Consider the following 16,392-nt stretch of genomic DNA (forward strand, 5'->3'; position numbering starts at 1 on the left):
TAAAGAAAATAATGTAGCTTGGAGAAACAGTGAATAGTTTTAGCACCATTTAAAAGAAGGAAAATACAAAATGTTGTCCTGCTTTTAAGTGTCCATCATTGGGAAAAGTAATCACGGGTGCTTTTACTGGTAAAACCAAGCTAGTGATGTTTCCATCAGGATCGAAATCCAATCTTTAGATGACTCGGCAATGCTTTAGAGAGCTTCTGATTTGGTTGTATCCACCTCAAGGACTTTGTTAACATGTAAGGAGATTTGTGTTATAAATGGGCTATGGTTGTTGAGCATTTGTCCTATGGCTCAATATCCAGTGCAAACAGGCAGGAAAGATATTGAAAGGTAAACAGAATGCACCAGTCAGTGCCTCAGAGATGAGTGTAATTTAAATACATCACGAATAATCCCACGATACAGCATGCAGCACAAGAACTGAAAGGGCAAATTGCCACTGTTTTGTATTTGTTATTAGTTTTACATCAGAGTTGATTTGAACATACGCTAGTAACCTGCTGCTTGAACCTTGTATTTCTTTAAGATGTATGACTAAATATGCATCACAAACCATATACTGAATAGATTCAGTATACTGTTTCTCGGTTACGGTTATGTTGTGTTATTGATTGGGGGCATATTGTGTTATTGATGCACTATTAACTTGTACATTTTGACTGGTGAGCAAATTGGGGTAAATTATTCAAGTTATCCTATGAAGTGTTGACTGATGTAAGCCTCACATTTTTGGTGTTGCCCTATGTTAAAGAAGTTTTTTCTTTTATCGATAGCTGTTAGGATTTTAAGCACACTGGAACCCACTCAATTGCGATTGCTCGGGACATCCTAGCAAATTGTGATTAAGCTGGGAATTTCTATAAACGGCGAGTAACAAAATCAAGACTGGTCTGGGGCATAACAACCTTAACTTAAATTTTGTACAGTTTGCAGTAAGGGCGAACACAGAGTAACACCTTTTTTAAAGATAAAAGGAGAAATATTCATATCTCTTTGGTAGTGCAGCAAGTAATTACCATATAATGACCACTGAACCCAATTAGATTGACAGATGGAAACTTCTGGTTCAAAAGGTGACAGATCTCAGTAGAGTGAGAATTTTGCACATTGCACTTGCATACAGTGGGAATTACAATAAATGGAATTACAATAAAATGAACTTTTTGGGAAAACATTGGAAGTATGTAGGGGTAAACGAAGAATTAAGAAATGGCTGCATTAAAACAGGAATGACAAGTGAGTTGTCAGTGAGTGGATACGACTGCTGTGCAATTGTTTGGCACCTTTTTAGTCATGCAGCAGGAGCTCTACGTTCACAGTTGTAAGCTTGTTAGAAATTGTCAAAATTTGCATAATCATGAGACAAGTGGAAAAAAACTGGAGTTTGCTCCAGACCAACTCAACAGGAAAGAATGGTAGGTGTACAAGGTTGGTTTGAAAATGTTATACACAGATCAAAGTCAATCAATATTAGGATTGATACAATGTGTAATTTAAAAAAAAATGTATGATTTAGTTTGTTGGGATGTCTGTGGTAATGTGTTTTCCCATCTTTTTATTATGGCCTCCATGTGCATCACCTCTATGTACTTGGGTGCTATGATACATCTAGAGGCAAAAGGGGGGGTTCCAGAGAGGATCTCTTTCTGCTTGGTATACCATTTCCCAGGTGCATGGCAATTGTGTCCCTTTTGTTTTCTCTGCCTTTTTTATTTGGGAGCGTGGAAAACTGACATTCAGTATTCCCATGCAGTTTCACCAAGATTGCAAGCTGAGAAAGGGTAGGTGAGTTTTCTCCTTATCCATTCACAATACTGCACTCACCAACTTCGGTATATGTCTGTGAATTAAGTTCTTTTCTGTTTATATGGATGCTCTCTGTTTGCAGCAAATCCAGTTTGCAGATGAGAAGCAGGAGTTTAGCAGATTCCCCACCAAGACTGGTCGAAGGTCTCTGTCACGTTCAATTTCTCAGTCTTCCACAGACAGCTACAGCTCAGGTAGTAACTCAAACGGTGCTTTTATTTACCTTTCTTGAATTACTTCTTGATTTATTATTTTCTTCCCCACGTCCCTCTTTTTGTCCCCTAATTTGTGTACTCTGGTCTTTCTGTTTATAATTACATAATGAATGATGTTCTAGGTAATACTTTTGAGGACACAGTTTATGTGCAAAGTTGTGTGTGTGTGGATACTTACATTATTTCAAAAGACCTCTTCATGTTCACTTGCTTGAGCTTTTCTAGGATTAAAAACCTACCTTGTGACTTGCCAATTTTTTCTCAATGTTCAGTTTTAGTGGAAATAATGCTTGTGTATGTTATTTTGGAAATCTCTATAACCGAAAATAAAGGAAAAGACCTTAAGGTTTGGGACTTTAAACTATGGTCAGAAAAACCTTATTGGTTTTCATTACTCTGAATACTTGAGTACTGGACCTGGGGCTGAATTGGAGAAGTTAGACGATCCTGAGACAATATTATGTCCTACCATCAGGTGTTGCACTGGACATGTTGGATTGCATATGAAATTTCAATTTTGGCTCACATCATGCCATCTAGCTCAAGGCTGTAAATTACTGTACCCAATATAGCACGGTTCATACTCAGCTGAATTTAATTTAAAGCAACTGCGCTTGTGTCACTTCACAGTTTGGCAGTTTGCTTTTCCGTGAAACTGTATTCTGTCGTGGTGGTCCTCCACTATGGAGGCATTCTGCTGACTGCAAACAGTTTCTATTTATTGAGCAGGGTAACAACAATCACTACACTACAAAAAAATAGTGAATTACTTGTCTGTTCTGAATCATTTTATTGTGAAAGGCAATAAATGTATGTTATTGATGTATGACATTCCATATATATTAAAGTACCCAATATTGAAATAGTAATCTTTTTTCTCTCTTTTGCTCCCCGCTCACCTGCTAAACCAGGTGAAATAAGTATTCTGATCTGGTTTCATTTTGTTGTTGGTTCTTCCTTTGATTCCTTTTCACTTTTTTTTCTCTCTGTTATTCTCTTTTCTCTCTCTCCTCTCTTCCTCGCTCTTGCTTTCTCTCCACTTGAGGTGGATAATCCAACTATATTTACTTTTTCCTTTATAAATTGTCGTGTCATTGTCATATTGCACTGTGCAGATGCTGCATATCTTCTGTGTCTGTCTATGGCTTTGAGTAAGATATTTTTCTCTAATTTAGGAAACATTTCAATAAAAGCCAAGTTTCCACCTCCCTCGGTATCATGTAATATTCTCTGGCCAGGTTTCCTGCCTTCTGGTTTCTCCATATGCTGTCCCAATCATTCAGGGAACATGCCCCCCCCCCCCCTCCCCCCACACCACCACCACCAATCCCTGCTTTCTATTTTCCTTGTTAAGGTATCTTGTGTTTGTGCTTAGCGGCTCCCTGATGGCATGGTCAAAATTGACAACCCCCTTGGAAAATACTAGTTCTGTACTTTCCTGCTGTTGTCCAACTCAGTTAATTATGGAGTGAGCTGCTTGCCAGCAGGTATTTATTTTCAAGCAATTTTCTCATGAGAAAAATTGAGAGATCTGTATGAAAACACGTTGATTTCACATACCCTCCTCGTTTGTGTCCCTGTGTCTGTTGCATTCCTCCAACAGGGAGGATAGGATGCCACAGTGTTTAATGAATAGGTGTAATGATTTATTTTGGGAAGCGACTATAAATATCTCCTTTCTGCATCCTTTCCCACCCCCACAAAAATGGCAGGGGGTTTAACCTAACTGAATTCTTTGCACAGTTTGGGCTAGTCAGAATATTAGGAAAGGTTCTGTTTGGAGCACAGTTTTCCTTAACATGAGTAAATTCTCTAACATACAATATTTGTCTGAGGTGTTGCACTGTAATATTATGGTAAGTATGTTAATCAATAATGGCCTCATATCCTATTTATACTGCTTTTTGTATTCACATGCTGTTGAACCATTTACATTTTGTTTGTTGCATGTGTCCCACTGACATTATCATTTGTGCATTGCCTTTCTCTCTTTAGCTGCATCCTATACAGACAGTTCTGATGATGAGACCTCTCCAAGAGACAAACAGCAAACCAACTCGAAGAACAGCAGTGACTTCTGTGTAAAGAACATCAAGCAGGCAGAATTTGGTCGCAGGGAGATTGAAATTGCTGAGCAAGGTACACTAGGGCAGAGATTATACTGGGTGCAGCAGTAGATTTATCTTTTTAGAAATCTTATCTTGGAATGTAAAATGTAAACTGATTATGGAGGTTTCTTGAAGTCCTTTGATAATAAGTCATTGGATACGTTTCATTGAAATTTGAAGGTGTCATTTAAGATCAGAAGACTTGTATTATTTTTTCTCGCACACTCTGTCCCTTCTTGCTCTTTCAAAAACCCTGCCACCTTTGTGAGATGCCAAGCACTAATGCTGTTAAGTGATAATAGCCAGTGGGCTGAACCCGACTCGTAATTCCCCTCTGATCTTGCACTTTGCCTGATGTCCTTAATGCCTTGTTGCAGTAAAAGCCGAATCAATATCCCGATTGGACCACAGCTTCTGTCTTGTTACTGATTCATATAAATTTGCATGGTTGTTGCTCAGGGCTCAAATTAAATCAGGTGATGTGCTGAAAAAGCTGACTGGCTGATACCCTATAACATGCCCATCTCGTGACAGCATCTTTAATTGGCTTGTTTGGGCTGGTATTGCCATTGTTCACAACACTAATTGTAATGACACAACTGTTGCTATTGACTCTCCTGGAGTGCCATACATTGCAACACTTCCATTGAAGTCAGGGGTGCTGTCAGTGGTGAGAAATAATACAAAGATATTAGTTTGCAAATATCTCACTGAAAATTTGAGTGCTAGCAGTTTACCGATGTTCTCTAGTGACACAGTCTCCACAGTTGTGCAGAGTACCACCATTAGTGCTAATTAATTTAAGGTTGTTGGGAAAATATGCTAAATGTACTTCTCTATTTTTAGCCTGTTTCTCTGCTAGAATTAATTGATGTTTATGAAGAATTATGTGAAATTGGTAAAGGTATTAATGCTTAAAAAGACATTTAATCTTGGACGTAATTTTATTTTTACTATATTCCAAAGTTGTTTCAGGCGTGTTGGCCTCGGTTAGAAAAGCCCAGGCCATGAAAATCTCCCACAAATAGGTCTTTGAAATTAGACCTGAGAAAAGGACAACAGTGTGTTTCCATCAAAGTGGATGTCAATCTTTGCTTAATATCATGGTTCATTTACTAATTTAGGAAGATGAAATAAATTGAAAATTAACTTCACATTTGGACACGTATGGATGCTCTCATAAATGCTAGCCCTAAGAAAACTTAGTACGGTGCTGAAACTGCAGAATCTGGGACTGTTTGTACAATGACACTGTGGCCTTTTGTATCCAAGCAGTATTTCATATCAAAGACATCAACACATTTGCTGGTCTCTGCGTGACTTCAAAGGGCTTAATCATTTCAGGTTTCAAAATGTTGTTCGTTTCCCACAGGATCTCACGAGTGCAATGAGTTTTGGTGTTAGAATTCATTCAACTTTTCATTGCTTCGTTTAACTGAGCAGGTTATCTATGGGAATGAATTACTGCAAGTTGCTCACAGTGGTCTTGCCTTTGAGTTAAAGGTCATGGGGTCAACCCACACGGTAAAACTCGCAGATAATCTAGGCTGATACTTCAATACAATACTGAGCGAGTGCTGCATTTTCAGAGGTGCTGAGGTTATTTTAGTGAATAAGACATGCCTGTTTGAAAGTCTAGTTTTAGCGTGCAGTTTTGATCTTTATTGCTGATTAGCATAATTGAACTACCCAGACATGCTAATATAGACAACCTTAAGTTGTATACTCAAGTGCTGATAAGATACAATTTTTGTGCTGTGCTATATGTCACTCACTTCCAATGAAGATGTGAATGGAGTGTGCTGGCTGACACTGTGACATGTTTCTGGATGGGCCTGGGACCAAGTGAGAGCATGCACAGGTTCCTGGATGCAGCACTGGAGGACCTGGTAAAGGAGCAGAGGATGTCCTGAACCCAGAGAGGGCGGCGGGGAGGAATCCACCTTATTTTCCTTTCTCTTCTCCTGTAGCAGCTGCCTTATTTCATGTCCTTCTCCCATTCCTCCTGCAGGCTAAGGAGGACCCCTAAAAAGATGCTAATGATCAAGCGCTCCCTTTCTCCTGGTAACTCATGTGAGGTGCCCAGTAAGGCCAAGTAGCTCAGCGCTCAAACTTTTTAGGTGAAGTCTTCAGAGAATTTCTGGAATAAATGTTGATAGAGTGTTGGTGAAGTCTTGATAAAGTGCCCAGAAAGCCTCTCAAGTCCTTTTCAAATATCCTGCTGCAAGTAAACAGTGAAAGGTGATCTACCTTTTAAGTAGCACTCAAAATCCTCTGCAATCACTAATTTACTCACAATCGGCTGGTCTTTGCTTGGAGTGGCCGTAAGTTCAGGTGCTAACCACTAAAAGGCCATGCAGACCCCTGAATGAACACTAGTGGTCAGTTAAAGTGACAGTCAGCCCCTTAATGATCCCCTGGGTGCCGAGATGATATGATGTGCCAAATGAGGACTAAACCAGTGTTTCAGGTGAAGACTGGCCATCTTGGCCATCTAAGAGGTTCCTCAGTGCTAAAGTATCTGGGAGGAATTACCTCGCTGTCTTTTGAATAAGAGTTTAAAATAAGGCTCTTTCTGGTTGTTCAGTTGGACATAAAATATTCTATGGGCAGGATTTTCGGGTTGTCGGGCGGGCGGGCCTGGGAGTGGCTGGGAAATGGTCCGCCGCCTGCAATAGGCCCCCAACTGCAATTTCACACTGGCTAGCCTACTAATGGAGCCTGCACTGAAAGCTCCCTGAAAGCAGGGAGCTGAACAATTTTAAATTCAAAAAATAATTATTTTTAAAACCTGAAAAAAATGCCCTGACGTAGGACTCACTCACAATTAGATGAACAGAATAAAAATTTTGGCTAAAATTTTATACTTATTTTTTTATTTAACTGTGGAAACCTCATCCCGCCCGTGGATGAGGTTTGCTAAAAAAACCAAAAGGCCGCCTGGTTGATTCGCCCTCTTGCCAACTGTAAGGTTGGACTGGCAGTGAAAAATATGTTTAAATTAATTCATTAAGAGCCCCAATAGGCTTCCTAATTGTTGGTGGACGCGCTGCCGATTCTTGCGCGCGTGGCTGCCAACCGAAATATCGCGTGAGTGCGCGATGACGCCATCGCAGAGTATTTTACACCTGATTGGGTCAGGCACGCACCTGCTGCGGGACGTACAGTCCTGCCCTATAGCGCCGTTTGAAGAAAATAAGGTGGTTCTCGTGTCTTGGCTAGATGCAACAACACTACCAAGGTAGATTAACTGGTCATTTATCTCACTAGCTAACTGTTAGAACTAGCTGAACAATTTGGCTGCTGTGTTTTTCTCTGTATCTACAGAGGCTACCCTTCAAAAGTCATTAATTGGGTGTGAAGACTTTGGGACATTCTGATGATATAAAAGACACTATGTAAATGAAAGACTCTTTTGATTTCTTCGAAGTCCAAAATAATTTGAGCAAAATAGAGACAGGGCAGGGTTAAGAACAGCCAGATTCGCATGTTTTCTCTACTGTCCTGAGAAATGAATTGTAAACATTAATAACTATAAGGCACAAAAGTAAGGCAAGGGAAGCAGAGTTTGCTTTTTAAACATTAGATTTCTGGTCTGCAATTTACACTTTTGCGACATGCAGACAATCCACTTAAAAGCTGGACTGTCCTATCTTAAATCAGAGAAGTGGGAACCCTCAACTTAACATTAAATAACAATAGTTGATAGTTGAATTAAAATGCAGTGAACATTAAAAGTAATGAGACATTGTGGGACTTATTGGTTGAGGTTCCTTTTCCTTTTTCTACCTCCTCACTTCTGGGAGGGGGGGAAAATACTTTCTCCCATTGTTGGTTGTTCTGCAGGTCAGCTTGCTTACTTCAGTTTTTGTTGCTCTCCTGGGTTCTTGACTGAAAATGATTCTGGATCTCACATTTTAACAGTGCTGTAGTCCACCAATGCATTGGGCCGTGGCGATTATATCTAATTAAATAAACTGTGTGCTTAGCAAATTATCTTCTTTGAACTGAAAGTGGTTGCATTGATTCATAATCTGTTGTTTCACCTTGTTAATTATTCCTTCTAGAAATGTCAGCTCTTGTTGCTCTTCGAAAACGAGCACAGGGTGAAAAACCACTAGCTGGAGCCAAAATCGTGGGCTGTACCCACATCACAGCCCAAACTGCGGTAAGCAACTGGTACAGTAAGTTTGGGTAGCTGTCAGTGAATTGAAATGGTCAGATTGCAAACAGACATCTTAAACTTGTTTCTAGGCTTCTCAGGTTGCCTGGTACAGAAAGTCATTGCTTAGTGGTGAGGTGAGAGCGATTGCCCTTGACAGCAAGGCAGCATTTAACTGAGTGTGGCAAGGAGCCCTAGCAAAACTAGCCCTAGTCAATGGGAATCGGGAGGGAAAACTCTCCGCTGGTTGGAGTCAGACCTAGCACAAAGGAAGATGATTGTGGTTGTTGGAGGTCAATCATCTCAGTTTCAGGGCATCACTGACCTCGGCCCAACCATCTTCAGCTGCTTCATCAATGACCTTCCATCATAAGGTCAGAAGTGTGCAATCATCAGCGAACACCCTCAATGTTCAGCACCATTTGTCACGACTCGGATACTGAAGCAGTCCATGCCCAAATGCAGCAAGACCTGGACAATATCCATGGTTGGGCTGACAAGTGGCAAGTAACATTCGCACCACACAAGTGCCAGGCAATGACTATCTCCAACAAGAGAGAATCTAAACATCACCCCTTGACATTCAATGGCATTACCATCGCTCAATCCCCCAGTATCAACACCCTGGGGGGGTTACCATTGACCAGAAACTGAACTAGACTAGCCATATAAATATTGTGGCAACGACAGCAGGTCAGAGACTAGGAATCGTGCGACGAGTAACTCACCACCTGACTCCCCAAACCCTGTCTGTCATCTGCAAGGCACAAGTCAGGTGTGTGATGGAATACTCTCCAGTTGCCTGGATGAATGCAGCTCCCATAACACTCGAGAAGCTTGACACCATCCAGGACAAAGCAGCCCGTTTGATTGGCACCTCTTCCACAAACATTCACTCGCTTCACCATCGACGCACAGTGGCAGCAGTGTGTACCATCTACAAGGTGCACTGCAGAAACTCACCAAGGCTCCTTCGACAGCACTTTCCAAGCCCACGACTACTACCATCTAGACAGACAAGGGCAGCAGATATGTGGGAATGCCACCATCTGGACGTTTCCCTCCAAGATACTCACCACCCTGACTTGGAAGTGTATCGGCATTCCTTCACTGTCGCAGGGTCAAAATCCTGGAACTCCCTAACAGCACTTTGGGTGTATCTACGCCACATGGACTGCAATGGTTCAAGAAAGCAGCGCACCACTACCTTCTCAAGGCAATTAGGGATGGGCAATAAATTCTGGCCTAGCCAGCGACGCCCACATCCCATAAATGAATATATAAAACAAAATAAATTTAATTCATAAAATTTGGGGATCATCATTGACAGAAAATGAAATGGGCTAGCTGCATACATGCTATGGCTAATAGAACAGATGGAAGGCTGTGTATTCTATGGTGATTGAATCAGTACTTGGCTCTCCAAAGCCCCTCTACTACCTCCTTGGCACAACTCATGGGGCTGAATTTTCTCCCCATCGGGCGGGGATGGGGAAATTGAATGGCGGGCGTGCACAGGTGCGCTTCCGATCAGCACCCCCAATCAGCGGCGCGGCGCCATTTTACGTAGGCAGGCCAATGAAGGCCCGCCCAGCATGACGTCCACACAGAAGCGCTATGCGCTGTCTGTGCAGGCGGGGGGTGGAATCCCAAAATCGAGAGCGCGCTCTTTTGTGCATGCGCACAAAAGAGCGCATTCACCTCCCTGAGGCTAAGTGCTGCCTCAGGGAGATCAGTTGTAAATGTCAAAAACCTAAAAATAGAAAAATAAAATTTCCCTAACACATCTCCTCACGTGACAATGTCACATGAGTTGGGACATGTGCATAATTTTCACAAAAACTTTATTAAAATTTTTAAAACCCTACATGAAGCCTCATCCTGCCGGTGGATGAGGTTTCATGTTTTTTCTAATTCCCACTGGGGCTCCTGGCCTGCCTGCCAACCTTAAGGTTGGATGGGCAGGTCCTTTAATTACATAATTGACTCTTGTCAGTGGCCTCAATTGGCCATTGACAGGTCGGCAGGTGTGCAGCTGATTTCGCTGCGCCCCTGCCTTCCTGAAAATTTAAATGGGGCACGGTGATGTCGGGAGTTTCCCCCCATCGGCGAGCTGGCCCCGCCCCTGCTCCCCGACGTTTAAAACCCTGCCCATGAGTTACCTGGATGGGTGCAGCTTGGACAACACTCAAGAAGCTCAACACTATCAAGGACAAAGCTTTCTCAGCATTTCAACCACTGGCTTAAACATCCACTCTGTTCATTAACTGCACCCCATGACTGGAGTGTGTACTAGCTACAGGCCCTAAAAGGCATTGTGGAAGCACCTTCACCACATGGACTGTGTTGGTTAAAGAGGTCATTTAGAGAGCACCTGGGGTAGGCAATAAATACTGACTTTGCCATTGACATGCACATACCAATATTGAATTTTTAAAAAACCAGGAGAATTTAGTGGCCAGAATTCTATTCCTGACCAGTAGCCAGTTAACCTGTGCTGAAGAATGCATGGTTGGACACTGGCTGAAGACATGATCAGACAGTCAAATAGACTGCCAACAGTCAGCGTCTGGGTTCACATGTATGAATAGCACTTGAGCAAAGCACCAGTAGAGTTGTACCACGGGAGGGCTTGATGTCTTTAATTTGCATGGTAGAGTAAATTGAAAAATAAAAAAACTTATTCCAGGATTTTTATCTCTATATCATTGTATCTTCAAGATCTGTTGCTGTTGTGTGAGTCTAGTAGAGGACATTTGGTGGTGGTGCCTTCTAGCTTGCTGTTTGTAAAAAAAAAAATAATAATTCATGAGACTCTCTTGCCTGAAGTACATTTCTGGCTGATGTCAGCAAATGATGAACTGCAGTGGGAAGCCTTGTTGTCCTTTTCCTCTTTCTCAACTTAGAAGCCTCAAAGCCACTGCAATGCCTTCACCACTTCCCTGACTGAAATCATTAACTGACCAGTAGATAGAATTGACCTGGAACTTTTCTCGCTTAGGGATACAGACAGTGAGCAGGATATTTAATTTCAACTATGATCACAGTGTGAGAGCACATGAGGCTTTAATAAATTATCTTCAAAACAAGATGAGAACAGTTGAGTAGAACTCTACTCAAAAGCAACTAATGCAATGTTGATTAATTTTTCGTTCGAAGGAGACCAATTGCCAAGTTAAGACTCTATTTGCAGGTTATAAGACAAAGTAGAAAAGTGGGTGATCAGAATATAAGTCCCTTTGCTATCGAGACTGTAGAAATGGGGTGCGTTGAAGATATTTCCTGAAGCATGAACCATATAGGTTGTGATATTATTTGGTATTGCAAAGTTTTGACGGGTTATTTTCAGTCAGGAAGAAATTTCACAGTTTAGCGGTTATTCATTTCCATCAGGAGATGAATTCTTGGTAAGATATCTACGTACAAGATGTGAAAGGAACAGGTACAATAGGCTGAGTGGACATAAATACCATAAAAGGGGCTCAAAATGTCTCATTCAGTTGTGTTAGTGCGTCTTAAAACATAATTGACTGGATCCTATAGCTGTATGGAAAAGTTAATATCTTTGGTTGTGAGGCACCATGTGGCACCTGTGTGAGAGTTGCAGTTTTTTAAGGGCTGCCTAATAAATATCTTTACTCCAGTACATTGCCCAGAACGGCTCAGCCTAACTCCCCATTTATTTTGAAACGTAACGAGTGATGTCGATGCGTTTATGCTGAGTTTAGTGGGGTACCCTGGCTCTGAGTGTGAGCTCCTGTCTGGCCAACATTAATTTGTAATTAAACTGACTGGATTCTGCAAGTCACCCTATTATAAAACCAGAATAAAAACAGTTTGTGTGGCATTATAAATGTGTTAAATTCTTCCTCCTTGTGTGCTTGCTGCAGGTCCTCATAGAGACTCTGGGTGCTCTTGGAGCGCAGTGTCGCTGGGCAGCCTGTAATATTTACTCCACACAGAATGAAGTTGCAGCTGCTCTCGCTGAGGCTGGTATGTTCATATTTTATTTACATAGTAAGTTTACACATCCATGTTTCTGTTCCTTTGATGTCAGCCTTCCATTTATCTCATTAGACTGCAGGCGAAAGGCAACTTGTCAGTTTTCTGCTCTCCCTTTTCTCTGAAGGCATTACTGAGATGGGTGGGTGCTGATTGCCCATTATTCATGTGACTCTTCATAATGTATTGTGCTGGACTATTCAGGGGGAAGTTCTCACCACATCTGAATCCTGTCTTCCAACAGTATTCACGCATACACGTACAAAAGGGATTATTAGATTGGGATAATTTTCTACCTAATCAGGAGGTCTAAGGCTAATTCCAACACCTGGACTGTCCTGACTCACATCAGTGAACATGGAACACACTGGGGTTTGAAACTGCTATCTTGGTTTGTGTGGTTTAGCTACTAAAAGGATAATCCTGCTGAACCACCAATGGAGTGATTCTTTTTTTTAAATGTATCCAACACATCTGTAAACTCAGTATCAGTAACTTTCAAGTTTTGAGAGTAAGCAATCTTAAGAGTTTCTGCTTGCCCAATATGAAGGGCATGTTAATTGTGTTTTGATTAAGTGTTTAATTATATTCAGGTGGTGGGCAATAACTGGGATTCACTTGTGCTCCTATATATAGGAGCAGACCGAAACAGTGGTTGTTGGTTGAGGAGGTGTATGTTTGTAATGTGTGTCTCTATAAATATAAACTTATAAGTGCGTAAAAGATTAGGTTCCGGTTCTATCCTTCGCAACCTATCTGAAATAGAAAAAGGCATGGTCCACTTTCTCTAAATCTAGGGAGTTTAACTGAAAGGTGGCAAGATATCAAAAGATAGGCACCCCCAAGTACACCCAAATATCCTGGAGCTCTATTCCATGAGTGCTCTGTATGAAGGTAGGTCCTTGATTCATTGTCCGCTGATGCTTCATCCTTAGCGCTGTTTTCCTCAGTGTTGGTTTGCTATTGCCTTCCACTCTCATGGGCAGTGTAAGGAGGCAGATCCAAGTCTACTTCAGCCGGGACTGGAATCAATCCCACACTGTTGGCGTTATTCTGAACCACAAGCTAGCCATCTAACCAACTGAACTAACCAACCCTACACTGCTGGAATTATCACGTCTAAGATCATGCAGATTTGTCAATTAAGCAGCAAGTAGTTATTAGACTTTAAAGCAGAGCATTCACAATGGACTGTAGAAATGAAGATGTTGGTAGGCAGTTAAGTATGTAAAGCTTTTATCATTGTGGATTTGGTGATAACTGACTGCTCACTGGGCTCCTCTTGCTTAGCAAATTGAGCAGTAAAAGTGAAAGGTGAGGTTTAGGATTGTAGTATTTCAAGTTGCTGTGCTTCAAAATGAGAGAGTTTGCAGTTGCACAAAACATATATTTAAAGTTGCTGCAATATTTGCTTTTCCATGCTTTTTAATTTAATTTTTGCTCCAGGGCACTTGTGCAAAGGTTGTAGAAAGCCTGTGTATTGTCCTGCTCTGTCTGTCCCACTGATGTTCTTGAACTAGGTAACGACCTATTGCTCATAAATAAAAGATTTAAATGCTTGTGTGTATATATGAAAAAAATCTTTATTTGCGTTTGTGTAGAATAGAATACCTCCAACCCCCTAGTCATTGTTTTAATAGTAATAGATATTGACCCAAGTAACTAAAGGGACTGCATGAACCAGCTTTGAGTAATGTAGAAAGTAACAACATCTTAATTTAATCCCTGAAGTATCTTTTCTCCTCCTCATCCTCCCTCCATCCTCCCACTCCCATCAATATCCACTTCAAAGTACGTCACTATGAGCCTACGTTTTAGGACAGTGAAACAATCTGCTGCCTGTGCTAATTTTACCAATACCCTATCAAAATAAAACCTTTTATTCTTCTGTAAACTTGAGGTTATCCAAAATTCTGCTGCAAGTGTCCCAATTTGCACCAAGTCCCTTCACCTATCACCCATATGCTCGCTGACTTCAACTGACACCTGCTCCTGCAACGCCTCGATTTTAAAATTTCCATTCTTGTTTTAAATTCCTCCATGGCCTCAACCCTCCCTATCTCTAATCTCCCCTAGCTATACAACCCCCTGAGATGTCAGCACTCCTCCTAATCTGGCCTCTTGACCATCCGCGATTTTAATTACTTCGCTGTTGGTGGTGGGGCCTTGAGCTATCTGGCCCTAAACTTTGGAATTATCTCCCTAAACCTCTGCACCTCTTTTTCCTCCTCTAAGACTATCCTTAAAGCATACCTCTTTGACAAAGTCATCTGCCCTTTTGCCTCCTTGTGTGGCTTGGTGACAAATTTTGTTTGATAACACCTCTACGAAATGTCAAGGGGCATTTTACTATATTAAAAGTGCTTTGTAAATCTGTATTGTTACTGCTGCATAGGAACTGAATTAACATGTAGAATTGAACTGAAAAATAGGCACTGAGCTAATAACTGTGCCTGCTCATTTTAGCTCCCCACTGCTTTCAGATTCTTTAACTTTTCCATGTCCATTCTCTTTGCTTTCTCCTTCTTCTACCCTACCAACACTCTACCCCCAATCCCCACCATAGTGGGGATGCAGGGAAATGCTTCAGAGTATGGGTGAGGAGAAGAAAAAATAAATTGGTCATTTGGTAGTACAGAACTTGAGTATTGCTGAAAAAAAGACACATTTTTTGTCAAAGCTTTTGTCTTGCACTCATAAGGACAATTTGTAAGAAAATACCAATGTCAGGGGAAACAACAAATTTTATACTGTATGAGGAGAGAGTGCTGATTGGTTGGCAAGTAGACCCTGGTAGAGGTGTTGCCATGGATAATGCACCAGTTGATGGTGACTGACAGTTAACTGCTAAGCATTGTTTGAAATTCAAGCCAGACAGCTTGACTCTGGTCAAGACATTGCCCTGGGGAATGAAGCAGTGAATGGCCGTCACTTATTTTGTTTAGCTGAAATAGGTGTAACGTGTGTACATGTTCTTTCTGTTTGCAAAGAATGGCCCTGTATATTAATATATGTAGCTTCGCCACACTGCGAGCCCAACTGACTATCTTAAACTGATTGTCAGTGTAATTTTTAGCACACTGAAGACTATTTAGCAGATGTTGTTCAACCACTGAATCACATCTAATATTGGACACTATGTTTTGAGTTTTGCAAGCACGGGCTGGTTGGGTACAGTCTGCACCTTGCCCATTGCTAACAGCGGAAGGGACATGCTATTTGATACGATCTGCCAGTCTTTGGGACGTACAGCCTACAAACCTGGCATCACACTGGCACTGAAATTCATACACCACATTACTCATCTGTGTGATAAACAGAACGTCTTTTTGGCTTGACAGCAGCACCCTGTTAGTGGGGAGTACAACTTGTGTTACTACTGCATAGGAACAGCGTGAAACAGTTAGCTTCACCTATTCCTCAAACCTTTGAGATACCTTGCTGTTCCAGGATAATCTTAGGTAGAGTGAACACTTTTCAGGGCCGAAAGTGACAGCCTTGGGCCCGTTCGTGAGTGTGCATGAGATACAGCGCAAAATGATCTGACCAGGGTAGCCATTATCCCACAGGATATCTTTGATGCACCCTATTTCAGCTTGCATGGTGAGCAAATGGCTTGGGCCCTATTTATGAGGTTGCCGAAAAGGCCAATCTTATAGCGTGTAGAACTAAGAATCCCAACGGCGTGTATCGACCAGTGAAGGTAGGCTTGCGGCAGACCGTGGGAGAGAACCCCCTGGCAGATTTCTCAACTAGTACATCAAGGAAAGGGAGTTCATTTGACTGCTCCACTTCAAAGGTGAATTTGAGCTCAGGATGGAGCCCAATAAGACATGCAAGTATGCGCGTTGGGATTCTTACAGTTTCACATGCTATAAGATTGGCCTTATCACCATGCGAGCTTGATGTTGAAATAGGTTGAAAACCAGGTAAGGACTGCAGATTTCCTTCCCTAAAGATGGGTTTTTACAACAATCGATAATGGTTTCATGGTCATCATTAGACTTTTAATTCCAGATTTTTATTGAACTCAAATTCCACCATCTGCCGTGGTGGGATTTGAACCTGGGTCTCCAGAGCATTACCCTGG

The 16,392-nt window shown here is 41.6% G+C and overlaps 1 protein-coding gene across 4 annotated transcripts in view; it reads left to right on the top strand.

Moving 5' to 3' along the window:
* Positions 1–16,392, top strand: part of LOC144683393 (S-adenosylhomocysteine hydrolase-like protein 1) — a 107,583-nt gene that overhangs the window by 61,142 nt on the left and 30,049 nt on the right. For all 4 annotated transcript variants that reach the window (XM_078546358.1, XM_078546359.1, XM_078546361.1 and 1 more), the window contains exons 2-5: positions 1,898–2,009; positions 4,026–4,169; positions 8,206–8,306; positions 12,191–12,293. In XM_078546358.1, coding sequence (XP_078402484.1) covers positions 1,898–2,009; positions 4,026–4,169; positions 8,206–8,306; positions 12,191–12,293 — 460 coding nt within the window. The remainder of the gene's footprint in view (positions 1–1,897; positions 2,010–4,025; positions 4,170–8,205; positions 8,307–12,190; positions 12,294–16,392) is intronic.

The sequence above is a fragment of the Cetorhinus maximus genome, chromosome 8 (genome assembly GCF_964194155.1).
Source record: "Cetorhinus maximus chromosome 8, sCetMax3.hap1.1, whole genome shotgun sequence".
NCBI lineage: Eukaryota > Metazoa > Chordata > Chondrichthyes > Lamniformes > Cetorhinidae > Cetorhinus > Cetorhinus maximus.